Consider the following 19,574-nt stretch of genomic DNA (forward strand, 5'->3'; position numbering starts at 1 on the left):
TATAGTTGTGTATATTAAGATTATGGGGGTGTTGTGAGACGCTGTTCTTGTAAGTTGACTATTCCATATCAGTTAAATTTTATATGGAAAGGGTAGCTGGGATGCTGTAGACAGCTAGCTAAAACAGATCAGCTTTGTCTGGTGGCAGCAGCCCTGCAAAGTCATTTCTGATTAATACGTATATTCCGGAAAAAGTTAATTCACGGACACCCACAGTTTACAAATAACACTTAGATCCCAATCAACAGTTTTACATGTTCAACTGTTAGATCAACTCATCTACTTTCTAAATATCCCCAGTTTATTTAATCAGATCCTTTAAATCGTGAATTACAAATCAAATAAAATGAGACATCACTGGAGTAATAATTGCACCATAAATTTAAGTATACGGAAACTTGATTAAGTATACGTTGCCGGTTTGAGATAAGTTTATGGGAAATGTGTACCGTATACTTTTACATACACCGTATACTTCCGTACACTTAAATTCATGTTACGATTATTACTCCAGTGATGTCTCATTTCATTTGGTTTGTAATTCGCGATTTAAAGGATCTGATTAAATAAACTGGTGATATTTAGAAAGTAGATGAGTTGATCTAACAAGTGAACATGTAAAACTGTTGATTGGATGTGTTATTTATAAACCGTGGATCGACTTTCCCCCCAGAATATACATATTTATCGGAAATGACTTTGCAGAGTTGCTGCCACCATAGTCCAGTAGATTTAAGGTTAGACACGGAACTTTTTTGAAGAAAGCTGATTTTGGTATCATTAGAAAGCAAATTTTTCATAGAATAACATATCCAAAATCCTCTAAAATCCACCTTGGGGAAATTTTTTATGGCCAATTTAGTATTGAGGCATATGTGACTGGATTCAGGAAAGTGGATCTTCCACACATATCCAATTTACCAACTTTGACAACTCATAACTTCAGATTGGAAAATGGTATTGACTTGAAATTTGATCAGTAGTGAGCACCAACATCACTTATTAGTTTCAGAAAATTTCAGATTGATATTCAAGTTGTACACTAAGTTGTGGTTTCTTTATTAAATGCATTTGGTAGACCTATTTTTGCAAATCTGGTCATTTGTGGCTAACAAAAATACATATTATCCTTAAAATATTTTCTCATAAGATATCCATTGCAATCAATATTAACTGTATGAAATAAGAATAAGACTGGTTATAGAAATAAAAAAGGTGCCTATCATGTAAGTTCTGAACAAATATATTTGTCACGATTATTGTAAACAGTTTCCTCCGCACTTCTGCAACACTCTCCCCTGCAACTGCCACAACATACTTTAATCCATGATTACACTGAGAACATAATGTTGCTACCACATGGATTTGCAGTAGAAAGCTTGCATTTAGTTGTGCATCAGAGTAATTTGGATGCTGACACACTGATTGTTCAATGTGCACTTCAATTTGCAATTGAAGGAAGTAAAGTGTGTTGTAGCTGATGACACTGATGTTCTTGTCCTCCTGCATGGTGCACCAGAACATAGCAAGTATATATTTTCTTTCAGAGGTTGGGAAACATTTGAGCATTGGAAAATCGATGACATTATTGGGCACATAGGTCCTATTGTAACGTCATAATTACATCTTCCCTTTTCGCATGCTTGTATGGAGTGGCTGTGATACAACATCTGCGACATTTGAACAGGGTAAAGTTGGCCTAATCAAGAAGAAAATGATGTACAAATGATTGCAAGAGCAACACACTTTCACAACTTGTATCTCTACAAGTTATTCGTCAGAAGGAACTTAATGACTAACTTGATCCATTACCATAATGGAGCTGGAAACTAGAAGGATCAAGGCTGTATGCAACTGATGATAACAGACATGGGACTAGCACCAGAAGTCTTAACTGGCCGTCATCTCTCAGATATTGGGCAATCAATTGATGTTCGCTCTTTTCATTTGCAAGAAAACTTCCTGACTTTTGTATGCTTCCATAGATTCACTTGACTGAATATCTGCACCTGCAAATACCATAACATACCTGGAGATGCTGACAGCCCTACATACTGATTGCACACATGGAGATTCTGACATACTGATGGTTCAATGCGCACTTCAATTTTGCAATTGAAGGAAGTAGAGTGAATGTTGTAGCTGATGACAACAATGAAATTCTTATGCTACTGGTACATGCTGGAAGCAGAACATGACAAGTACGTATCTCTTTTCATTCAGAGGTAGTAAAACATTTGAAGATTTGGAAAAATGATGACGTTATTGGGCACATATGTAGGTTCTCTTTTCACATGCTTGGGGTGGCTGTGATACAATGTCCGCAACATTTGAATAGGTAAAGTCAGCCTAATCAGCAATCAAATGATGTGCAAATGATTGAAAAGTTAATGATGGATTGTATAATGCAGCAATTGCATATGTTGAAAAAAGTTGGAGTTTGATGGGAATCAGTCTGAGTCATTGAGGAGTCTCAGGTATACAAAACAAAGTACATGGAAATGGTGGCATCAGAAAGTTATTACACATGCGAGCTGTGAAAGTGTGCTAACCCTTGCAGTTGGATGGAGTTTTCAGGATCAATGGTTTTAGCTGATGCAAGAAGTTATTCATTGGAGAGAAGTTATTCATTGGAGGGAACTTAATATGGGGCTGGAAGCTAGAAGGATTAAGGCTGTAACCGATGATGATAGACATGGGACCAGTCCCATAGATCATATATATTAATTTTGTACAATATAAATTCCAGCTTTCCACTGTAAATCCATGTGGTAGCAATATTATGCTCCTGTTGCAAACATGGATTATTAGTGTTACAAAATGTGGAGGAGAGAGAGTTGCAGAAGTGCTAAGGAAACTGTTTCTTATGAAAAAATAATTTAAGGATAACACAATTTTGTTGGTCACAAATTACCAGATTGCAAAAATGGGTTTGCAAATGCATCCGATTGAGAAACCACAACTTAGTGTTCAAGTTGAATATCAATCTGAAATTTTCTCCACCTACTTAGTGATGCTGGTGCTCGCTACTGATGAAATTTCAATACCATTTTCCAATCTGAAGTTATGAGTTGTCAAAGTTGGTAAATTGGATATGTGTGGAAGATCCACTTTCCTGAATCCAGTCACATATGCTTCAATACTAAATTGGCCATAAAAAAGTTTCCCCAAGGTGGGTTTTAGAGGATTTTGGATGTGTTATTCTATGAAAAATTTGCTTTCTAATGATACCAAAATCAGCCCCTTTCCCCCAAATAATAATAATAACTTTGGACAACTTTCTCGGCTTCTTTGTCTGGTAGTCCGGTAGATATAACTGAAAAAAGGGGTGAACCCGGAAAAAATTAGCTGATTAAGCTCAAACAATCACAGATTATAAGTGCTGTTCAATCAAGTTTGAAAATGTAGCTAGAGTGTTAAGTTCCACAGCCTTGAACTATCTAAGTTGTTGAAAAATTCCTGTTGTAGCTGGAGTAATCCCGTCCGATTTTGGAGCCCGTCCAATGTTAGGTGAGTTACTCTACCATAGGGAGCATATCTAGCTTAAGCAAGTCCGGTACCTGTCAAGAAAAGCGGTATATATCCTGTGTAGTCTCGGTCTGTGGGGGGCGAGACTATACACTCTACGGGAACGCGATATTCCAATATTCCACGCTGCAGTCACACAGATGTTGATGTCTAGCACCTAAGAAGCCTGCTAGAAGTGTTATATACACAAAGCGGAATTTTCACACTGCTGCAAAAAGAAGTCGGTGCCCGTTTAGCACTTAGCTACGAAGCCTTCGAAAAGTGTAACGCTTTTAGACAAAGACAGTTAGTCTAGCACCTGTAAGCCGTAAAAGAGGTGACACCGGCGTACAGAAATGAGAAACGGGCGGAATTTAGCACTGTGACAGAGATGTTTAGCGCCTAAGTGCTAGCTATCACCTCGTCCATGGGTAACCATTTACTTATCAGTTCTGCATTATACTGACCATACGCATATTTAATAGTCGTGTGTGTACATGTGTGTGTGTGTTTCGAGCTGTCACTCCAACTACTGATACTGTAAATATACCTTAGCTACTATTAAAGAGCACTAGACGATCTTACTTGTTAAGATTGTCAAAGTTGCATCCAGTTGAAGAATGATCTAGAAGATTTATTAAAACCCACAAGTAAAATTAATAATTGTAGTAGTTAATAGTAGATATCCAAAAGTTTACAGAAATAACCTGAGAAAAACGTACAACTAACGTGAAATGTGGTCAAAATTCTATTCCACAATGAAAATCTGCAGGTACCACTATAAAAGTGAAGGAAAGACCAAGTTTTTCTTTATCGCTTCTCGGCCTATCGGCTAAGATCAAGTAGAAATAACTGTTCTTGTCAGTGTAATATCTGACACATAGGCTATTAGCCTATTCGATATTACTCTAATTTGTGGAACTCGGAGAGGAGTTTGAAGCTTGCTTCACCCTCTCCACGAGTTACCCAGGTATTGCAGTACCTCCTGGGTGGCTCACTCCCCTCTGGGGAACATTGATGAACAAAACAATGGTATTGTCACGATAGAGCTGTGTAAGTAGTTACCAGCTAGGTACCCACTTATGCTTGTGCTCGGTACACGTCACTGTGAAACTAGAGTAAACGTGTATACAACCTACAAAATGAAAAGATGTACAGTCTAATAATACGTCTAAATACCACACACCCTTGCTCAGTCTCCCAAAATGTTACACCACATATCAACGTAACATTCACGCAGTGCAGCATCCTCGGCAGCATCAATATACTAAAAGCATGAAGTGTTGCGTACGTCTGTCAGCCACGAGTCAGATGAGTCAAAAGATTGTACTGTACTAGCTAATGCCAATCACGGACATCCTCTGTCGCTCCTTCAAGAATTTAAACTGTTGCATGGGCCGGTATTCAACTTAAACTGTTGGGCGTATAGTCTTCTTCATTCGTGTTAAGCGCCGGAGTCAGCAAAAACGTGACCTTTCCCCCTTGCTAACGAAGTGTTACCGCTTTGATCACATTAGCACCATAGTACACTGTGTTTTTTTGTGAGCGCTCACAAAAACACAGCGTCATTGCTCGTCAAGGCGGTTGTAGGGTTTCATAATTGTTTCAGTTGCTTATCAGCAGAATTGTATTGTCCTCCGTAGCTAGTGTATTTTCTGCAGCTGAACATGGTGAATTAGAAAAATAGCCTCCTTTCAGTTGTGATGGGTAACTGGGAAGATTAACCAATTGTAAGTATTTTCTCATAGACAGGCTACCTCCCCACCCACCCTGGATATGTGGTGATGCCGGTCGTAAGCTGTGATGGTGATAATGGATCCTTAACTATGTTCTCAGGCAACTGGACAGAGGGGAGCTTTTCAAAATGCATACATTACATTTTTTTTCTTGTGTTGTGTGTAGTGAGGGCGGCGTGTACTTGATCCTAGTAGGCAAACAAAACAAAAAAAAGAGGGAAGTCTGTTGGGTTTTCTTCCCAGATCAGTAGATCTAAAATAGTGTATACTGTGCAGCCCCTATTCTCTGCATAGCTTTTTTTGGGTGTAGGGTTCATGGATGGGCATTGTAATGAGTAGTATTAGAATATCGTATGTGTACTAGTGGTTGTATTAATGAGTACGGGTAGCTGCCCTGTGCAACTACAGACCTATAGAGGATAGTATAACATGGTAGTTCATTTATTGTAAGAAACCGTAAGCCTAGAAATTTTAGTGGGATGCAAATTTAGCAGATGTCTTATCCATGAAATTAAATATTTTACAGCCGATTAAGTAGATTGGTGTCTCAACCACAAAATTTGTTCCATAATTTTGGCATTCCACGATGATTTCTTGCCCTAGGCTATGGTACAACTTGTAGATGGGCTGTATAATATTTTAAATCTTGTGGATAAGCCATCCACAAATTCACAAAAAAATTGTATCCTATGAAAATTTCTTGCTTTACAGTAGGTCACAGGTACACAAATCAAATCATCCTGCAGGTCATGCAGCTGCACTGCATTAACCTTTTCATGATCAACAATCATTATGTCAGCTATACTGTTGGAACAACTTGTATGGAACAGGCCTATGGAAGGGTGAAAATAAGCTCTGCACAAACTGCTTACAACTAACAGCCAAACTGTGGCGGATGGGCTTTATAATTATGTAAAGTGTCTCCATAGGACACTTGATGCTGAAATTTTAGTTGTTAGGGAGATGAAAAAAACTTTATAGCAGAGAAGCTAGTCATCATCCTATTTTTCCTCAAACACCTCTACTCCTGAAACTGCTTTTCTCCTATAAGGTACAGTTGACCAGTTAGTCAGTTAAACATGATATTGCATACCTCTTACTACTGGCCTTAACAATGCTTCTCACTGCAGCTGGTTGTTCCACACTGACCTTTACGATGTTTCATTAACTCACTTCTGATTCTGAATGAATGTATGCAGACACTCTATACAAACATCTGATGCTGATCTGTAGACAATCATGGTTATAGATATAGTAATGCTTACCAGGATTGGAAATGCTTGGAAGTTACGGTTACCATGTTTTTCCTGATGTAATATTTCACCTCATTGTACCATGGCATGGTCCAGAATCATTGTTGTAAGCAGAAGACAACTCCATGTTGTTGTATCAATAGTCGGAGCACATAGCAAAAGGCATTATGAGTCATCATACCTAATTTCAAAATGGTTGGTTGCTGGCTTTGTTTGGGCAACATATTTACCAAAGGGAAACCAAAACACACAATGAACAAAATCATTGCTTTGTCTAAAACATACCGAAAAATGACAGTTTGCCAATCACAACTGGACCAAACATAAAAAACACTTCTATAGCTTGTGATAACCCCAAAATGGCCTAACTCAAGTTTCACTAGATATCTAGGAGTGTTCCAATGCAGCTGTCGAGGCAGCTATACACTTAGTTATGGGTGACATGGCCCAATATAACTTCAGTTTCAACTCTGAGTGACAATATAAAATACTAGCTATTTCTATACTGTGGTAATGTAATATTTTCTGCTGTAATTATTATACAAAGCAGTCTGCTATGCCCAGAAAGTAGAGAAGGTGAAACACAGATAACTTCACCGCCCACTGTACAGGTAACTAGATATAAAATTGTTATGTGCACAACTTGCGTTTCCAGTCCTGATAAGCATTATTATGTCTCTGATGTGAAACAAAGTCATGTCTACATATCTCACCTGATTCAAACTTTTAATTCTTATACCAGGACCTATATAAATATACATTCAATGAGAAACAGTATCGCTAAGTAGTAGAGTGCATGTGGGTGTGCGTGTGTGTGTGTGTGTGTGTGTGTAGCATGTGTGTGTGTTCTGATGTAACGGTCAAAACACCAGCCCGGTAATACAGTGAAACCTGTGTATTAAGGACTCCTTGGGACCAAACAAAAGTGTTCTGATTATCAAGGTGTCCTGATTTTCCAGGTTAAATTGCATGCTAACAGAGATTTTGGGGCCATTACCATGTGTCCAGATTATACAGGTGTCCTCATTTTCAAGTGTCCTGATTAACAGGTTCCACTGTAGAAAGGTTCCAGGTTTGATGCATAAATACTGTTGCAAGAAACATTTCTTACATTGCTAAGTCTACCTAGCTGTTAAATGGGAACCAGGTAACTTGGTGCTAACTGCCAGTAACTGGGGAAGCAAATGCCAGTTGTCCATGTATCACATAATGGTTACGGGCTCAGGTGGGACGTCAGGTGAACACATCCTCACCTCTGTGTGTGCATGAGTGTGTATAGTGCGTGCTAGTGTGTGTGTGTGTGTGTGTGTGTGTGTGTGTGTGTGTGTGTGTGTTCTGAGGCAGCATAGTGAAGTAGTTAGAACATCATGCAGTCTGGTAATTGAATGGTTTCAGGTTTGATGCCCAATTGCTGTTATTTTCTTGACCAAGAAACTTTACTTACATTGCTCAAGTCTACCCAGCTGTTGAATGGGAACCTGGTAACATGGTGCTAACTGGGGAAGCAAATGTGAATTTCCCATTTATCACATAAGGTTCAGGTCCAGGTGAGACTTCAGGCAGGAACCCATAAACGCCGCAAGCATGGTTTCATTGGTTATTACACTTAGCTGGTGTCTTTGTATCATCTGTAAGTGCAACTCCATAGTGACTTCAGAACACTTCAAGGTGTAGCATCTTCATCACTGTATCCACCCCATTGTTTCTAGTGGATTTAATTTGTTTTGACAAAGTCATACTCAATTAAGATTGGATCGCAATTTTATCAAGAAGCCATAACAAACCTGTGTTATTGAAGCCAATAAAATGCACATCTAATTAGATCCTATTATTGGTTTGCTGAATAAGGTAGTGCTGGGTACAAAAATCACCAAAGGTGTGATTTACTAGTTAAACACTCCTTTGTGCCTTGCGGTGCTTATGGGCTCCTGCTTCAGGTGTCCACACCTTCGCCTATGAGATATGGTACAGCCACTAGTCCTGTCCCCATAGGATTTTCCTGTGCAGAGTCACAGCACCTGAGTAGCACACAGGTGTTATAGTGTTGGTTCACTGAGCACAGGAGCTGAAGGCTTTGCTGTGTGCGAGTGTGTGTGTGTGTGTGTAAACATCACCTCTTAAATTTGTTTCAATCATCCTCCCCATTCTAACTAGCAACTACGTGTAGCTCAGCACATCTATCAGATGCTGTTGAGCCATGTAAATCAGGAACTGCCCACGTTATGCCACCAGCTGTTTTGGTCACCTGTAAAACTTCCATTATCATGAGCTGACCTAAAGGAATTAAGTAGCATTACTGTCATACCACAGAATAGGTAAAAATACAAGTAGTTACAGTTAATCATACACTACGATAGTATCATACACTATGATAGTAGTGTATAGTAGTGCCACAAAGGAGTAGGCGTGGCCCACAAAATAATATCACCCAAAAAAACAGCCTCAATTTCCCTTAACGACGATCATGCAGTATTAGTTAGGTGAAACTAAGCCCTAACAAGCTTTCAGATTGACCCGAAACGCTTTCAACAAGCTGCTACGGAATTTTAAAAATAATTTAGGTATCAGAATTTCTACTGACTGAGTAAGTAAGTAACTGACTGACTGATGCCTTCAGACAAGCGTAACTCTATAACGGCTAAGGCTACAGGCTGGATTTTTTTACTGTTTGCATTGCTTCGTCTCGACAGGTACCTTTTGGCATACCGCAGTATGTACAATGCATTTTTCATGGACTTACCAGTGTCCTCCTTTGTGTCCCATTCATCTTTGCAGACAGCGAAAAGTGTTGATTTAGCGATAGCACATGATTTTTTTTCCCGGGCTTGATGGACTGCCCTAGCCAACCACCCCCAGCAGTGATGGCATGTGCTGGTCAACTGAATAAAGGGCCAACAAGGAGACAAGGCCCAAGCATTATTAAGTTAAGTGGGACTCTACTCTTACAAGATCCATTGGTGGTGGAGTCCTACTAAAGATGCCAATGGGTGAATGTGCTCCTCGAATGCACTGGATCGCAGCCAACACCAAAGCAGTCATAAGAAGTACCGCCATCATCGACAGAACCATTCCCAAGATTCATCTGTAACTTCTCTGTTGCACTTGCTCCAGAATGATATTATGGTGAATCATGCCAGTCTATGCAGCAATGTATAGAGGATCTGGGCTAGAGTCACCACGATAGAGGAGCACAGGGAGGATTTACAAAAGGGTAGGGGGGCAAGCTCTCTCTCCTGTGAAGCCATCAAGGTGTGCGTACACCTCCCAGCATGCTGGTACCAGGGACATCTGGGGGCATGCCATGCTCTCCCAAGGAAATTTTTCGAAAAATAGAGCTCTGCAGCATTTGTTAATGAAAATGTTTGGGTAGGTTCAGACAGCCAACTGGGGCAAAGGCAGCGGATAGAAACTTAGCTGGCCTTTAAGGATATGCCCTGGATGCAGCCATACCTCGATGGAGTCTGCTAGGTCAGGATCCCTAAACTCCAGGGATGCAGCAGAGTCTGCACAAAAAGGTCTAAAAAACTCCTGGGAAATGCTTCAGCTCAAATTTCAGTTGAATGTCGTCTCAAGGCCTCCTCCTGTCTGAACAAGGAGCTAGCTCCACTGGTAGCACATGAAACAACTTTAAAGCCACTTCAATTGGTTGGGGGACTCATTCCAGGAAAAGATGACAGATCATATAGAGGCATTCAGGCAGCCCCAGCTTTCAAGCTACCAGGCTCTTCTTTTTGGAAGAGCCATCCCCTACAGTCAAAGGAGGCAGTAGTCATAGGGACAGAGGAAACAAGAAATATAAATTCACTCAGGCAGGAAAACATCTTCAACAGTAACTGGCCAATGGACCCTGTAACATTATACCTTTGTTCTTCATATGACAAAATTAATAAATGTATCAAAGCATCTTCAAAAGGCACCCAGAGCAGGTGTATAGGGTCCAAAATCAGGGAAGCCATGGTGTTGAAACATAAACCTAAGCCCAAAAGTGTCAGAACATACACATTATCAACAAGTGTCAGAGGTCACACTTCAAAAGAAGACATTCAGCTGATGTCAGTGAACACATCATTAACACTAAACATCAGAGATGCTTCAACTAACAGTATAATACTGTTGAGCTTCTCCCAGTTCACTATTCTGGGCCAAGCCTACATCTCTCTCCCTGCAGCCAAAAGATCCACCTTGATCCAGGTAACTCAGAGAGGTATATTTCTCATCACCACAATCAGACCTTTACAGGTTGAAGCCTTCATTCCAGCAGATTTGGAAACCTCTGACTCATGAGCTGTGACCATTCAGTCTCTCCTGTAAAGCAGGTTACCAATCCAACAGAGGGAACCTACTTCATAGTACCCAAGAGAGATGACAGTCAGAGACCAGTTATAAACTTAAAACACGTCAACAGATATGTGAAATCAGAGTATTTCAAGAGGGAGGGTCGCTACACTCAGTCAAACTCTCCTTTGGAGGAATAACTGGATGGCCAAGGGACACTTTCTTGTGACGTCAATATAGTATCTCAATTGAGCTATCCTCTCCTATATATTCATGGTAGAGAAGAAGGCTTACCAGTTCATTTGCCTCCCATTTGGTCATCTATACACTTCCCTGAAGGTATTCACATAGGTTCTCAAGCCAGTTATTGAGATGCTGAGATTGAGTAGCAGTTTGGTCATTAATGCCTCTATGTTGATCAGAGCACCAGTTCTCATTCCGCAGTCACCAGACACAATACAGCCAGAGTGTCAGAGCAATCTAGTTAACATCACCTCACAGTCAACTGTGTAGGTTATATGTGCTAACAATGTGAAGGCAGCCACCTTTTTGAGACAGCTACAGTCTCTGACCTATCATTATGGAGGGACAAATCCACAAAGTCCTACAATTGCTCTTTTGCTAAATGGACCTGCAGGTGTGGTGAACTCCCTTTCCAGGTTGTATAAGTGATGTAGCTAACTTCTTAGCAGAGCTCTATGATCAAGGTCTCTTTAAATGCTTACTGTTCATCCATATCCACAACTCATGAGGCCAGCCACATAGCCTACAATTGTGAGAGTACTAGGGAGCCTACAACAAGGGACCTCCCTTATCCAGATGCTATACATGTACTACATGGAAAGTGACATTAATCTCAGAATGGCTGGCAATCTGAATTATTCAGGTGAATATATTAGCTATCAACACTCATTCTTGGCTTCACCTCAGACTCATGTCAATAACCATGATATAACTATAACATGTAACACCTTCACACCTCAGATCAAAGGAGTTTCCCAAGCTATATTTCGCATGTAACCCAGCTAGCCGGGATACACCTGAATGTAGACCGGGCTACAACTGGGCAGCAATTATATAGACGTTAAGGCCACACTATATTAAAAGTTGATTACAAAAGTGTTAAAGCCACACAGTTAAAGTGGACTTTGAAACTCCAACTTCAAACTGAACAAGATACATGTATGTAGCCGACAGTTCGTAATGCTAATTAGTGAGGGAGAGTGTCTAACTAAGACACTTTCAATGTAAAATAGACAGTAGAGCAAAGCCTTTACTTTATTCAACATCTATCAGCCGTTCTCAACACCTATCAGCCATTCTCAACACCTAACAACAGTTCTAAAAGGTGTCAATTTCACCAAAGATCAATGGCCACTACTATTAACTCTTGTGTAGAGAGATTTTGTACAGGCTGCATTTACAGTTAAACACTCTCTCTCACTATCATAGTACTGTACAGTAGGGATGATGAAGTAGTTGGTGATAAAATATCACCCGAAAATCTGCATTAATTTCCCCTCATGATAACATGACAGTAATGTTGGGTAATATCTAGCTCAAAAGTGCCTTCAAATCGACTGAAAATGTTTTCGTCAAGTTGCTATAGAATTATAAAAAAAATATTCAATGGAATTTTTGTCTGCCTGATGCGTTCAGTCAAGCGCAATGGAAAAGTGGCTACAGCTATGGCCCTACTTCTTTCACAGAAACACTTCAAATTCACTTCAGAAGAAACCTTTGGCATATTGATAATGTGTGCCTCTGTCTTACTAATTTTATCCTTCCACTAATGAATAAAAAATTAAAAAATTTTAAAAAGGGAATAGAATGACTGAAAAAGCCACGAAACAAGAAGGGATCACTGAAAAAAGCCATTAACCAAGTTCTGGTAGATTTTGTGGCAGTTATGCTTGAATGATGCGTTAATATTCCTGGTGAAAGGAGCACCCAATAGCTTAAGCATGGTGACTATAACATTGTACGACTTATTTTAGCTGGTACTATGCTTCCTCGTTACAATTCTAGTGCCTTTTTATTAAGCGCCTAAATAATCAAAAGCTCGTGCGCTTGTCTTAGCTAATTATTGTTTGGCTCTTGCACTATTGAGCTTGTGTCAGATGCAGTAGTGTGAACAAGTGCCAATCCGAGATCTGTAACCCGAGATAACCTGAGATATGTATGTATGTATGTATGTATGTATGTATGTATGTATGTATGTATGTATGTATGTATGTATGTATGTATGTATAGTGTCGTACACTGTACATATGCCGACAGGAAAATTTAAATATCATATGCTCTGAGATGGTGTTTTAGAGGATTTTTACTGTGTTGTTAAGTCTACCCACAGTTAGTAACTACCCACAGTTAGTAAAAAAGTAACGGTTCTGTTTGAGTCAGTAGTTGATTACTCTCATTGATTAGTTAGAGTATCTTGCAAGTATTTACCACTAAAATGTGAAATATCAGTATGGAGCTTATATTATCTGTGGTATAACTATGACAGCCATGCATGGCTTAGCTTGAAAGCTTGTACATCATCATGCCTCATATATATTACTGAAGTGCTAAACTGAAGTGCTAAACTTGGAACTCCCACTACACACATTCCAGAGAGCTCCTGTTTGGTGTAGCTATAGGGTAGAGAACAAATACTTCATTGATTTCTATTAGTACAAGGTACTTTATGGTGATAGCTTGCTTGTTTCAGGCCCTGTAAATTTCACGGTGAAGCCATACAGAATCTATACTGAGCCACCTTAAAAGACCATACAAGTGCACTATTTGTTATGATTCAAGAAATACCATAGGCTTTGCACAGGAGTTTATAAGCGTCAAAGGCACAAAGGAGTGTGAAACTTCCATGAGGCTGTGTGGCAATAGTGACCGAAATTTAAAATTACCTTATATGGAGCACCACTATATAATAATAATAATAATAATAATAATGTTGAAATGTCACCAACCACATGGGCTTCTGTTCTTATTAAACAAATTCACTGGGTCAACACCAACTAGAATTTAAACACAGTCTAATTTTACTGTTGCTATTAACAACAACAACAGTCATTTCTTTTTTGGTGGTTGGTGAGAATTTTACTGTTGCTATTAACAACAGTGGTTATTTTGTTTTGGTGCAATTCTGTTAAATCATTTATGTAATTTGCTTTAAGGTGTTGCATTTGTTTGTTGTGTATTGTGTCCATGTATTTATTTTGTATCGTGTTAGGTTTTGTACTTGTTAGCTAGCTATGTGTAATTTATTTGTACACTGTATGCTGCTCTGGCAAGGAAGAACGGTAGTTGCCGATTGTCAGAAGGTAAAAACAGATCACTTGGAATCCCAAAATGGAATTTGGAATCTTGATCAAGAATCTGGAATCTTCTGATAAAATGGAATCTCGACAAGTCTTTTACAAGTCCGATCATTTTCATATATTTATTGTAAATTATACTGTGTAAATTATTTCGTGTGTTGTGTTGCATTTCAGTTTAGTCTCGTGAGCACTGTGCATTTTTTCACCAGTAATCTAATTGTCCTGGAAGCCAGCCAACTACATAAAAGTGTAGCTAGCTATGTAAATTTCAAAATTTGTACTCTGGAATCTTAGTCTGGAATCTGGAATTTTTGCAAAAAAAATGGTGAGATTTGGAATGTTACACACTATTTTTGGGTGGTGTCAGACCTCTTGCAAATTCACTAGACTATATAGTACCTGTGACAGCTGCATAAAATGAGTAGTACCAGTAAGAGATCAACTGCTGCTTACTACTTTTGTAACAAAACCACCAACAGGTGGCCTGTGGATTTGTGGTGTTTCAAAGAAGGCAATGTTGCACCTTAGAAGTCTTGCAGGGTTAAACCAAGAATAAAATTAATAAAGGGAGAAGAAACCATCACAAATGAGCCTGAACTAATTGTACTACATTCATTTCAAAGAAGCAGGTGTCAAAGAGCTTCTGTCAAAACTGGCTCACTTTTAATGGCTCACCTTTAGGTTACGTTTTTCTTACTATATATACTGTGACCCTTTTTCCACCCCTAAATCTGCCACTGTGTTATATAGGAATTATTCTACATGTGATTATCATGCAATATGATATAATGGAGCATCATGTATATAGTGACATACAAAAGGAGGCTGGGTTCTAGGCCTTACCCTTCCAGCGAAGGTTGTAATCTGGTGTACCAAGGTGCAGTGTGCTGCATGGGATCTTCATATTCAATCTAAATAATTATGATTTTTCTGACTGGATTTACCGGCTATAGTTACACGATGTATAGTTATAAGAGTAAGAGATGCATGTATTGTAATAAGCAAAATGACTATATAGACGTCGGCCCATTTTGCTTGCTTTAAAAGCTTGCATATCCTGATAATGACCCTAAAGATATAAGGATTGATCTACCCATGATTTTAAAAAAATGATTGATGCATATATACCTGCTTCAGTTGTGGAAGCTGCTATTAACTACATTCAAGATAACCGTAGAGTGCGCTAATTAAATTAGATGGACATGAGTGTTCTGTTAGAGTGTTTTATGGAATTGATCAATATGAAACACATTTGATATAATATATGTACTTGTGATTATACAGGGTTTGGACAAATGATTTGAATGTTCATTTGATTGCTTAGTATGTCTCTACAAATATTGTATCATGGTCAATATACTCCAATAGTGCAATTGAATTTTCTATACGAGAGCAGTCAACAGAATATTCAAAAAATTTTCATGTAGGCCATTGTAGCATTTATAGAGTGTCCCATTGTAGCATGTCCAACACACTTGTACAATTACCAATCACATTCTATCCTGTCTCTGTACCATCTTTACTTTTATTTCAGTTTGCATGGTACGCCCCAGAAACTGCAAGATTGTTGAGTATGGGGTGGACATGGGTGCATGGTGTAGGAGAAACTTTGACTTGAGTTATTGCTGTGTATAAGTTGTTAATCTGTAATCATGTTAATGTACAGTGCAATGTACCAACATCTTGTTCATAGTGAATATCATCTGCTACATATATTATACCTGTATAGTAGTAGTTGATGATATAAATTAATAGTGAAGTGGAATTGTATAGAAAATATACTATAGCTATATATAGTCATAGCTGAAATTATTGTGTGGAAGTGCATCTAAGAATAGTAAGCATATTTTGTAGAATATAAATGCACCAAAAGTTTGCATCCTTCTAGATACTCATCATTATATCCATTGTTTATGCATGAAGCCTTGTCTTAATCACATGCACCAGCTGGTTTCAGCCCCACAAGTGCTATAAATGACTGTGCCAAACAAGTGGACAAACAGTTTTGTCTATTCTGTGTAGTTTAGATACGTACACGTTTGTGTGATTACTTGAAAATCAACATGACATTGATAAATGGTCTTCTCATTGTGTTGGCTTTGCTTAAATTAAGGTAAGGAATTTGTCTTATTATTTAACAAGAAACATCTTATATACTTTAGCCACGCTACATTACCAGATCCACCAAGTGGACTTATGTCAACAGTAACCAAGGTACTTAAACACACACACACACGGTGATTGGGTATTTATGCTTTGCCATAAGTAGTAACTGCTTGTGTGGAGAATAAAATTAATGTTGATCATTTCCTAAATAGCGTTCCACTACTCCTACTAAACAGTGTACTAGTGATAATGAAGCAGAAAGTGTTTACAATCCAGTTGATCCTTTAGTCATTTGGATATGTAAGAGTAGAATATGGACCCCATTTGAGTAAGTTAACTACCCATAGGAGTGATTTCAACAAAACTTATACAGGTTGTCACCGTCCATTGGGAAAACTAAGGAACTTAGTGCTACAAACTGCAAACAAATCAAAGAAGCATTGTCTACTGATTGTACCAGATCTCCTGAAAGTGGAGTCTACTGGGTACAGGATATGCAGGTGTGCTACATATACACATTTTGTGGTTAAATGATGTAGGATTGGTTTAACAGCTAACACAGTCTCCTTGCAGCAAGGTTTCATGTGTTTACATTGTCTATTCACTTATACGTAGCTGTGTACCTAAATCATGTTTTTTTAAAAATTTACCTAAATATGGTCCATCTCCTGATTCATACATGTCATGGTTGATTAACATTTAATTACTGTATGTACACAATTTGCAAATATACACGGTAGAATGAATTTCAAAGCACATACATTGACATGTATCCCATAATGGCTTGCAAAACCGAAACAAATCACAATGGTCAATTTCTATGTTTTAGCATTATATGGGTGCCAATGTTATAAGCTATATTTAGAATAATCTAGAAGTGCAGCACAAGTGAATGTCAAACTAGTTATCAACAACATATTATAGCTAAACCTTGATTGTAAACTTCACAAATAAAGTACTCTTTTTATCATGTTGTAGTATTGCTTGTATATAGGAAATATATTGATAATAATATTGATACAGATAGGTTTGCGTATGAGAGAAATAGCTACTTGTTGTCTTGCTTAGATTTACTGTGACATGACAATTGATGGTGGAGGATGGACTCTTATTTGGCAACACACCTACATGAAGTACAATCCACTTTATACTAAGATGTTCTACTACTCTGACTACAATCAACCTTGTGTCAAGGATGCTAGCCATCAGGAATGGTGTAATGTGCCTAACAAAACTCGTTTCAACCCCACTGAACAAATGACAGTAGCATATCACAAAGGAACAATAGTTTATGCATATAAAGGTTATTTCAATCGCAATATTGATTACCACTGGACAGGAGGTATACTACTTGATGCTAAGAAAGTGGTAGATCAGTGTACAAGAAGTAATGGAGTTCCACCAGCACCATCTGTAAGTCGAAATGGAATATTTGGCCTCACATTTGACAAAGTATCTCCCACTCTCCATTATAACAATTGCAACACATATAATGTAGGATCTACTCTGACAAATCCAGTAGATTGTCGATGGCATGATTGCAGAATGCCAACCACCATTTCCAGCAAAGCATATAGCACTAACATGGTCGTTGCCATGTATGTCCGTTAACTGATGTTGGCTGTAACTGCTGCCATTTATACATAGTTCTATAATCATAGCAACGGTTTTGTATGCATAGAATGGTTGATCTGCAGTGTAAATTAAACCATATATTATTATATTTATGCATTGTAGCAACATAATGTCTATTGGATAAGTATAGCTTTCTTACATGCATGTAAGAGTTTAACTGCTGCAGTGTGCAAAGACATTGTATCACTTTAGGTGACTATGACCATTAATCTGTATGTAAATAATTTGCATGAAGGGAAGAATCTGGATATTCACCTACGTACTCCAAGAGTCTATAGTGTATAAATGATGTTTAACTGTATGGTTTTAGCTGTACATTACAGTACTCATATGCACACATACACATATATACACACATCATACACACAGAGACACAGACACTATTATACTACACAAAACACATGCAACACACAGGGGCAGATTTAGGATCTCCCAAGGAGTGGTGCTGAGCTTTGAGCATCTATAGTGGGGGCTAAAAATGTGTCAACTGGTTGATACAACTAGTGGCGTAGTGTGAGAAGCACACTCAATACGAGGAGCATGCTTTATCTAGGGGGTATGAGGGAATTCCCTCAAAGGAAAATTTTTTTGCAAATTCAGATCGACTGAATCTTATTGAATAAGCATTGTGAGTCAAGCATAAATGTTGCAGTATGGTAGGTATGCAGTATGCTCTTCCAAAAAGGTGGGTTGTATGGAACCCTTTGAACCCCCTAGATCCACCCCTGGCTTTATTTTAGCAAATGGTCCAGTCAGACTGTTGCGTCCTGGAACGTATTTCCATGACACCATTCATTTTAGCCTACTAAACAGAGCTACCATACTGTTTGACTGATTGTGCAGCAACATACTTCTGTCAAGTTCATCTTCTCATTCAGAACTTTTAGTTGTGACACAATTGATACTCTGTGGTTTGTGGTGAGGTCACAGATGTTGTAGAATCTGATAATTGTTGATCAATGCAATCTCTCTACATATCAATACCAATCCAATCAATATAATCAATCTACACATCAATTCCTCTACATATTTATTTATTTATTTATTTATTAATGCTTTACAGCACAAGTGCTGAAGGTCTGTAGGACACCTGGTCCTACATATCCCCAACACAATTTACAACTAGCCAAAAGTCTAGAGCAGAGCAGCAACTAGATGTTTGGTTACAACTATATAGTCTCTTTTGAGCCCCTACTTCATGAAAATACTGCATCATAATAATTATAAGGGTTACACTATTAGCTTAGCACGACTCCTTTTATATCTTTCTGTGCATGGAATCCCTCTAAGATGAACATGCACTATTTGGGGATTTATTTTTGTCCTTTGAAAGGAGGTGTCTTTATTAATTACGAACTAATACTATTACTATAGAGTATCCCCCATCATGTTTTGTAGCATGTCTACTACACTTGCAGGATTACTAGGTGCTAGAGTATCCCCCATCATGTTTTGTAGCATGTCTACTACACTTGCAGGATTACTAGGTGCTGTCTGCCTCTGGTGCCATTTCTACTTTTGTATTTTTATAATTTAGCACCCAGCAGGGACAGAGAAATGGAGGGGGGGAGTACTACTCCCCCTTCTCTTTTTTTCAGTGCCTAGTTGCAAAGTAAAGGCTATTATCAAAGGCTATGATTCATCTAATCTTCTGAACTGCCATCATAATATTATAGCATTAGTGGTGATGTAAGAGAAAAATGAATCACTCAAAATGTATTCCATTCTTGCATAACCTTTAG

The 19,574-nt window shown here is 38.5% G+C and overlaps 2 protein-coding genes and 1 non-coding gene across 3 annotated transcripts in view; 2 read left to right on the forward strand and 1 right to left on the reverse strand.

Moving 5' to 3' along the window:
• LOC136264499 (mitochondrial inner membrane m-AAA protease component paraplegin-like) overlaps window positions 1-4,168 on the reverse strand; it is a 27,149-nt gene extending 22,981 nt beyond the window's left edge. Inside the window, exon 1 of the mRNA XM_066059254.1 lies at window positions 4,093-4,168. The gene's annotated coding sequence lies outside the window, so the exon portion shown is untranslated. The remainder of the gene's footprint in view (window positions 1-4,092) is intronic.
• LOC136264503 (uncharacterized) lies at window positions 3,812-17,924 on the forward strand. The gene is made up of 6 exons (XM_066059261.1): window positions 3,812-3,938; window positions 16,114-16,204; window positions 16,254-16,305; window positions 16,410-16,525; window positions 16,571-16,697; window positions 17,266-17,924. Exons 2-6 carry the CDS (start codon window positions 16,155-16,157, stop codon window positions 17,806-17,808), a joined length of 888 nt encoding a protein of 295 aa, XP_065915333.1. The 5' UTR covers window positions 3,812-3,938; window positions 16,114-16,154; the 3' UTR covers window positions 17,809-17,924.
• On the forward strand, window positions 4,320-4,510 carry LOC136265265 (U2 spliceosomal RNA). Its single transcript, XR_010705459.1, has one exon. It is a non-coding gene; the product is annotated as a U2 spliceosomal RNA (small nuclear RNA).
• Window positions 17,925-19,574: the final 1,650 nt, after the last annotated feature.

Source organism: Dysidea avara, chromosome 8 (genome assembly GCF_963678975.1).
Source record: "Dysidea avara chromosome 8, odDysAvar1.4, whole genome shotgun sequence".
NCBI classification, from domain to species: Eukaryota; Metazoa; Porifera; class Demospongiae; order Dictyoceratida; family Dysideidae; genus Dysidea; species Dysidea avara.

Coding starts and splice junctions, on each gene's coding strand:
- LOC136264503 (XM_066059261.1), top strand. CDS start 16,155: ATGACATTGATAAATGGTCTTCTCATTGTGTTGGCTTTGCTTAAATTA. Junction 16,205..16,253: donor TTGGCTTTGCTTAAATTAAG/GTAAGGAATTTG, acceptor TATATACTTTAG/CCACGCTACATTACCAGATC. Junction 16,306..16,409: donor TTATGTCAACAGTAACCAAG/GTACTTAAACAC, acceptor TTTCCTAAATAG/CGTTCCACTACTCCTACTAA.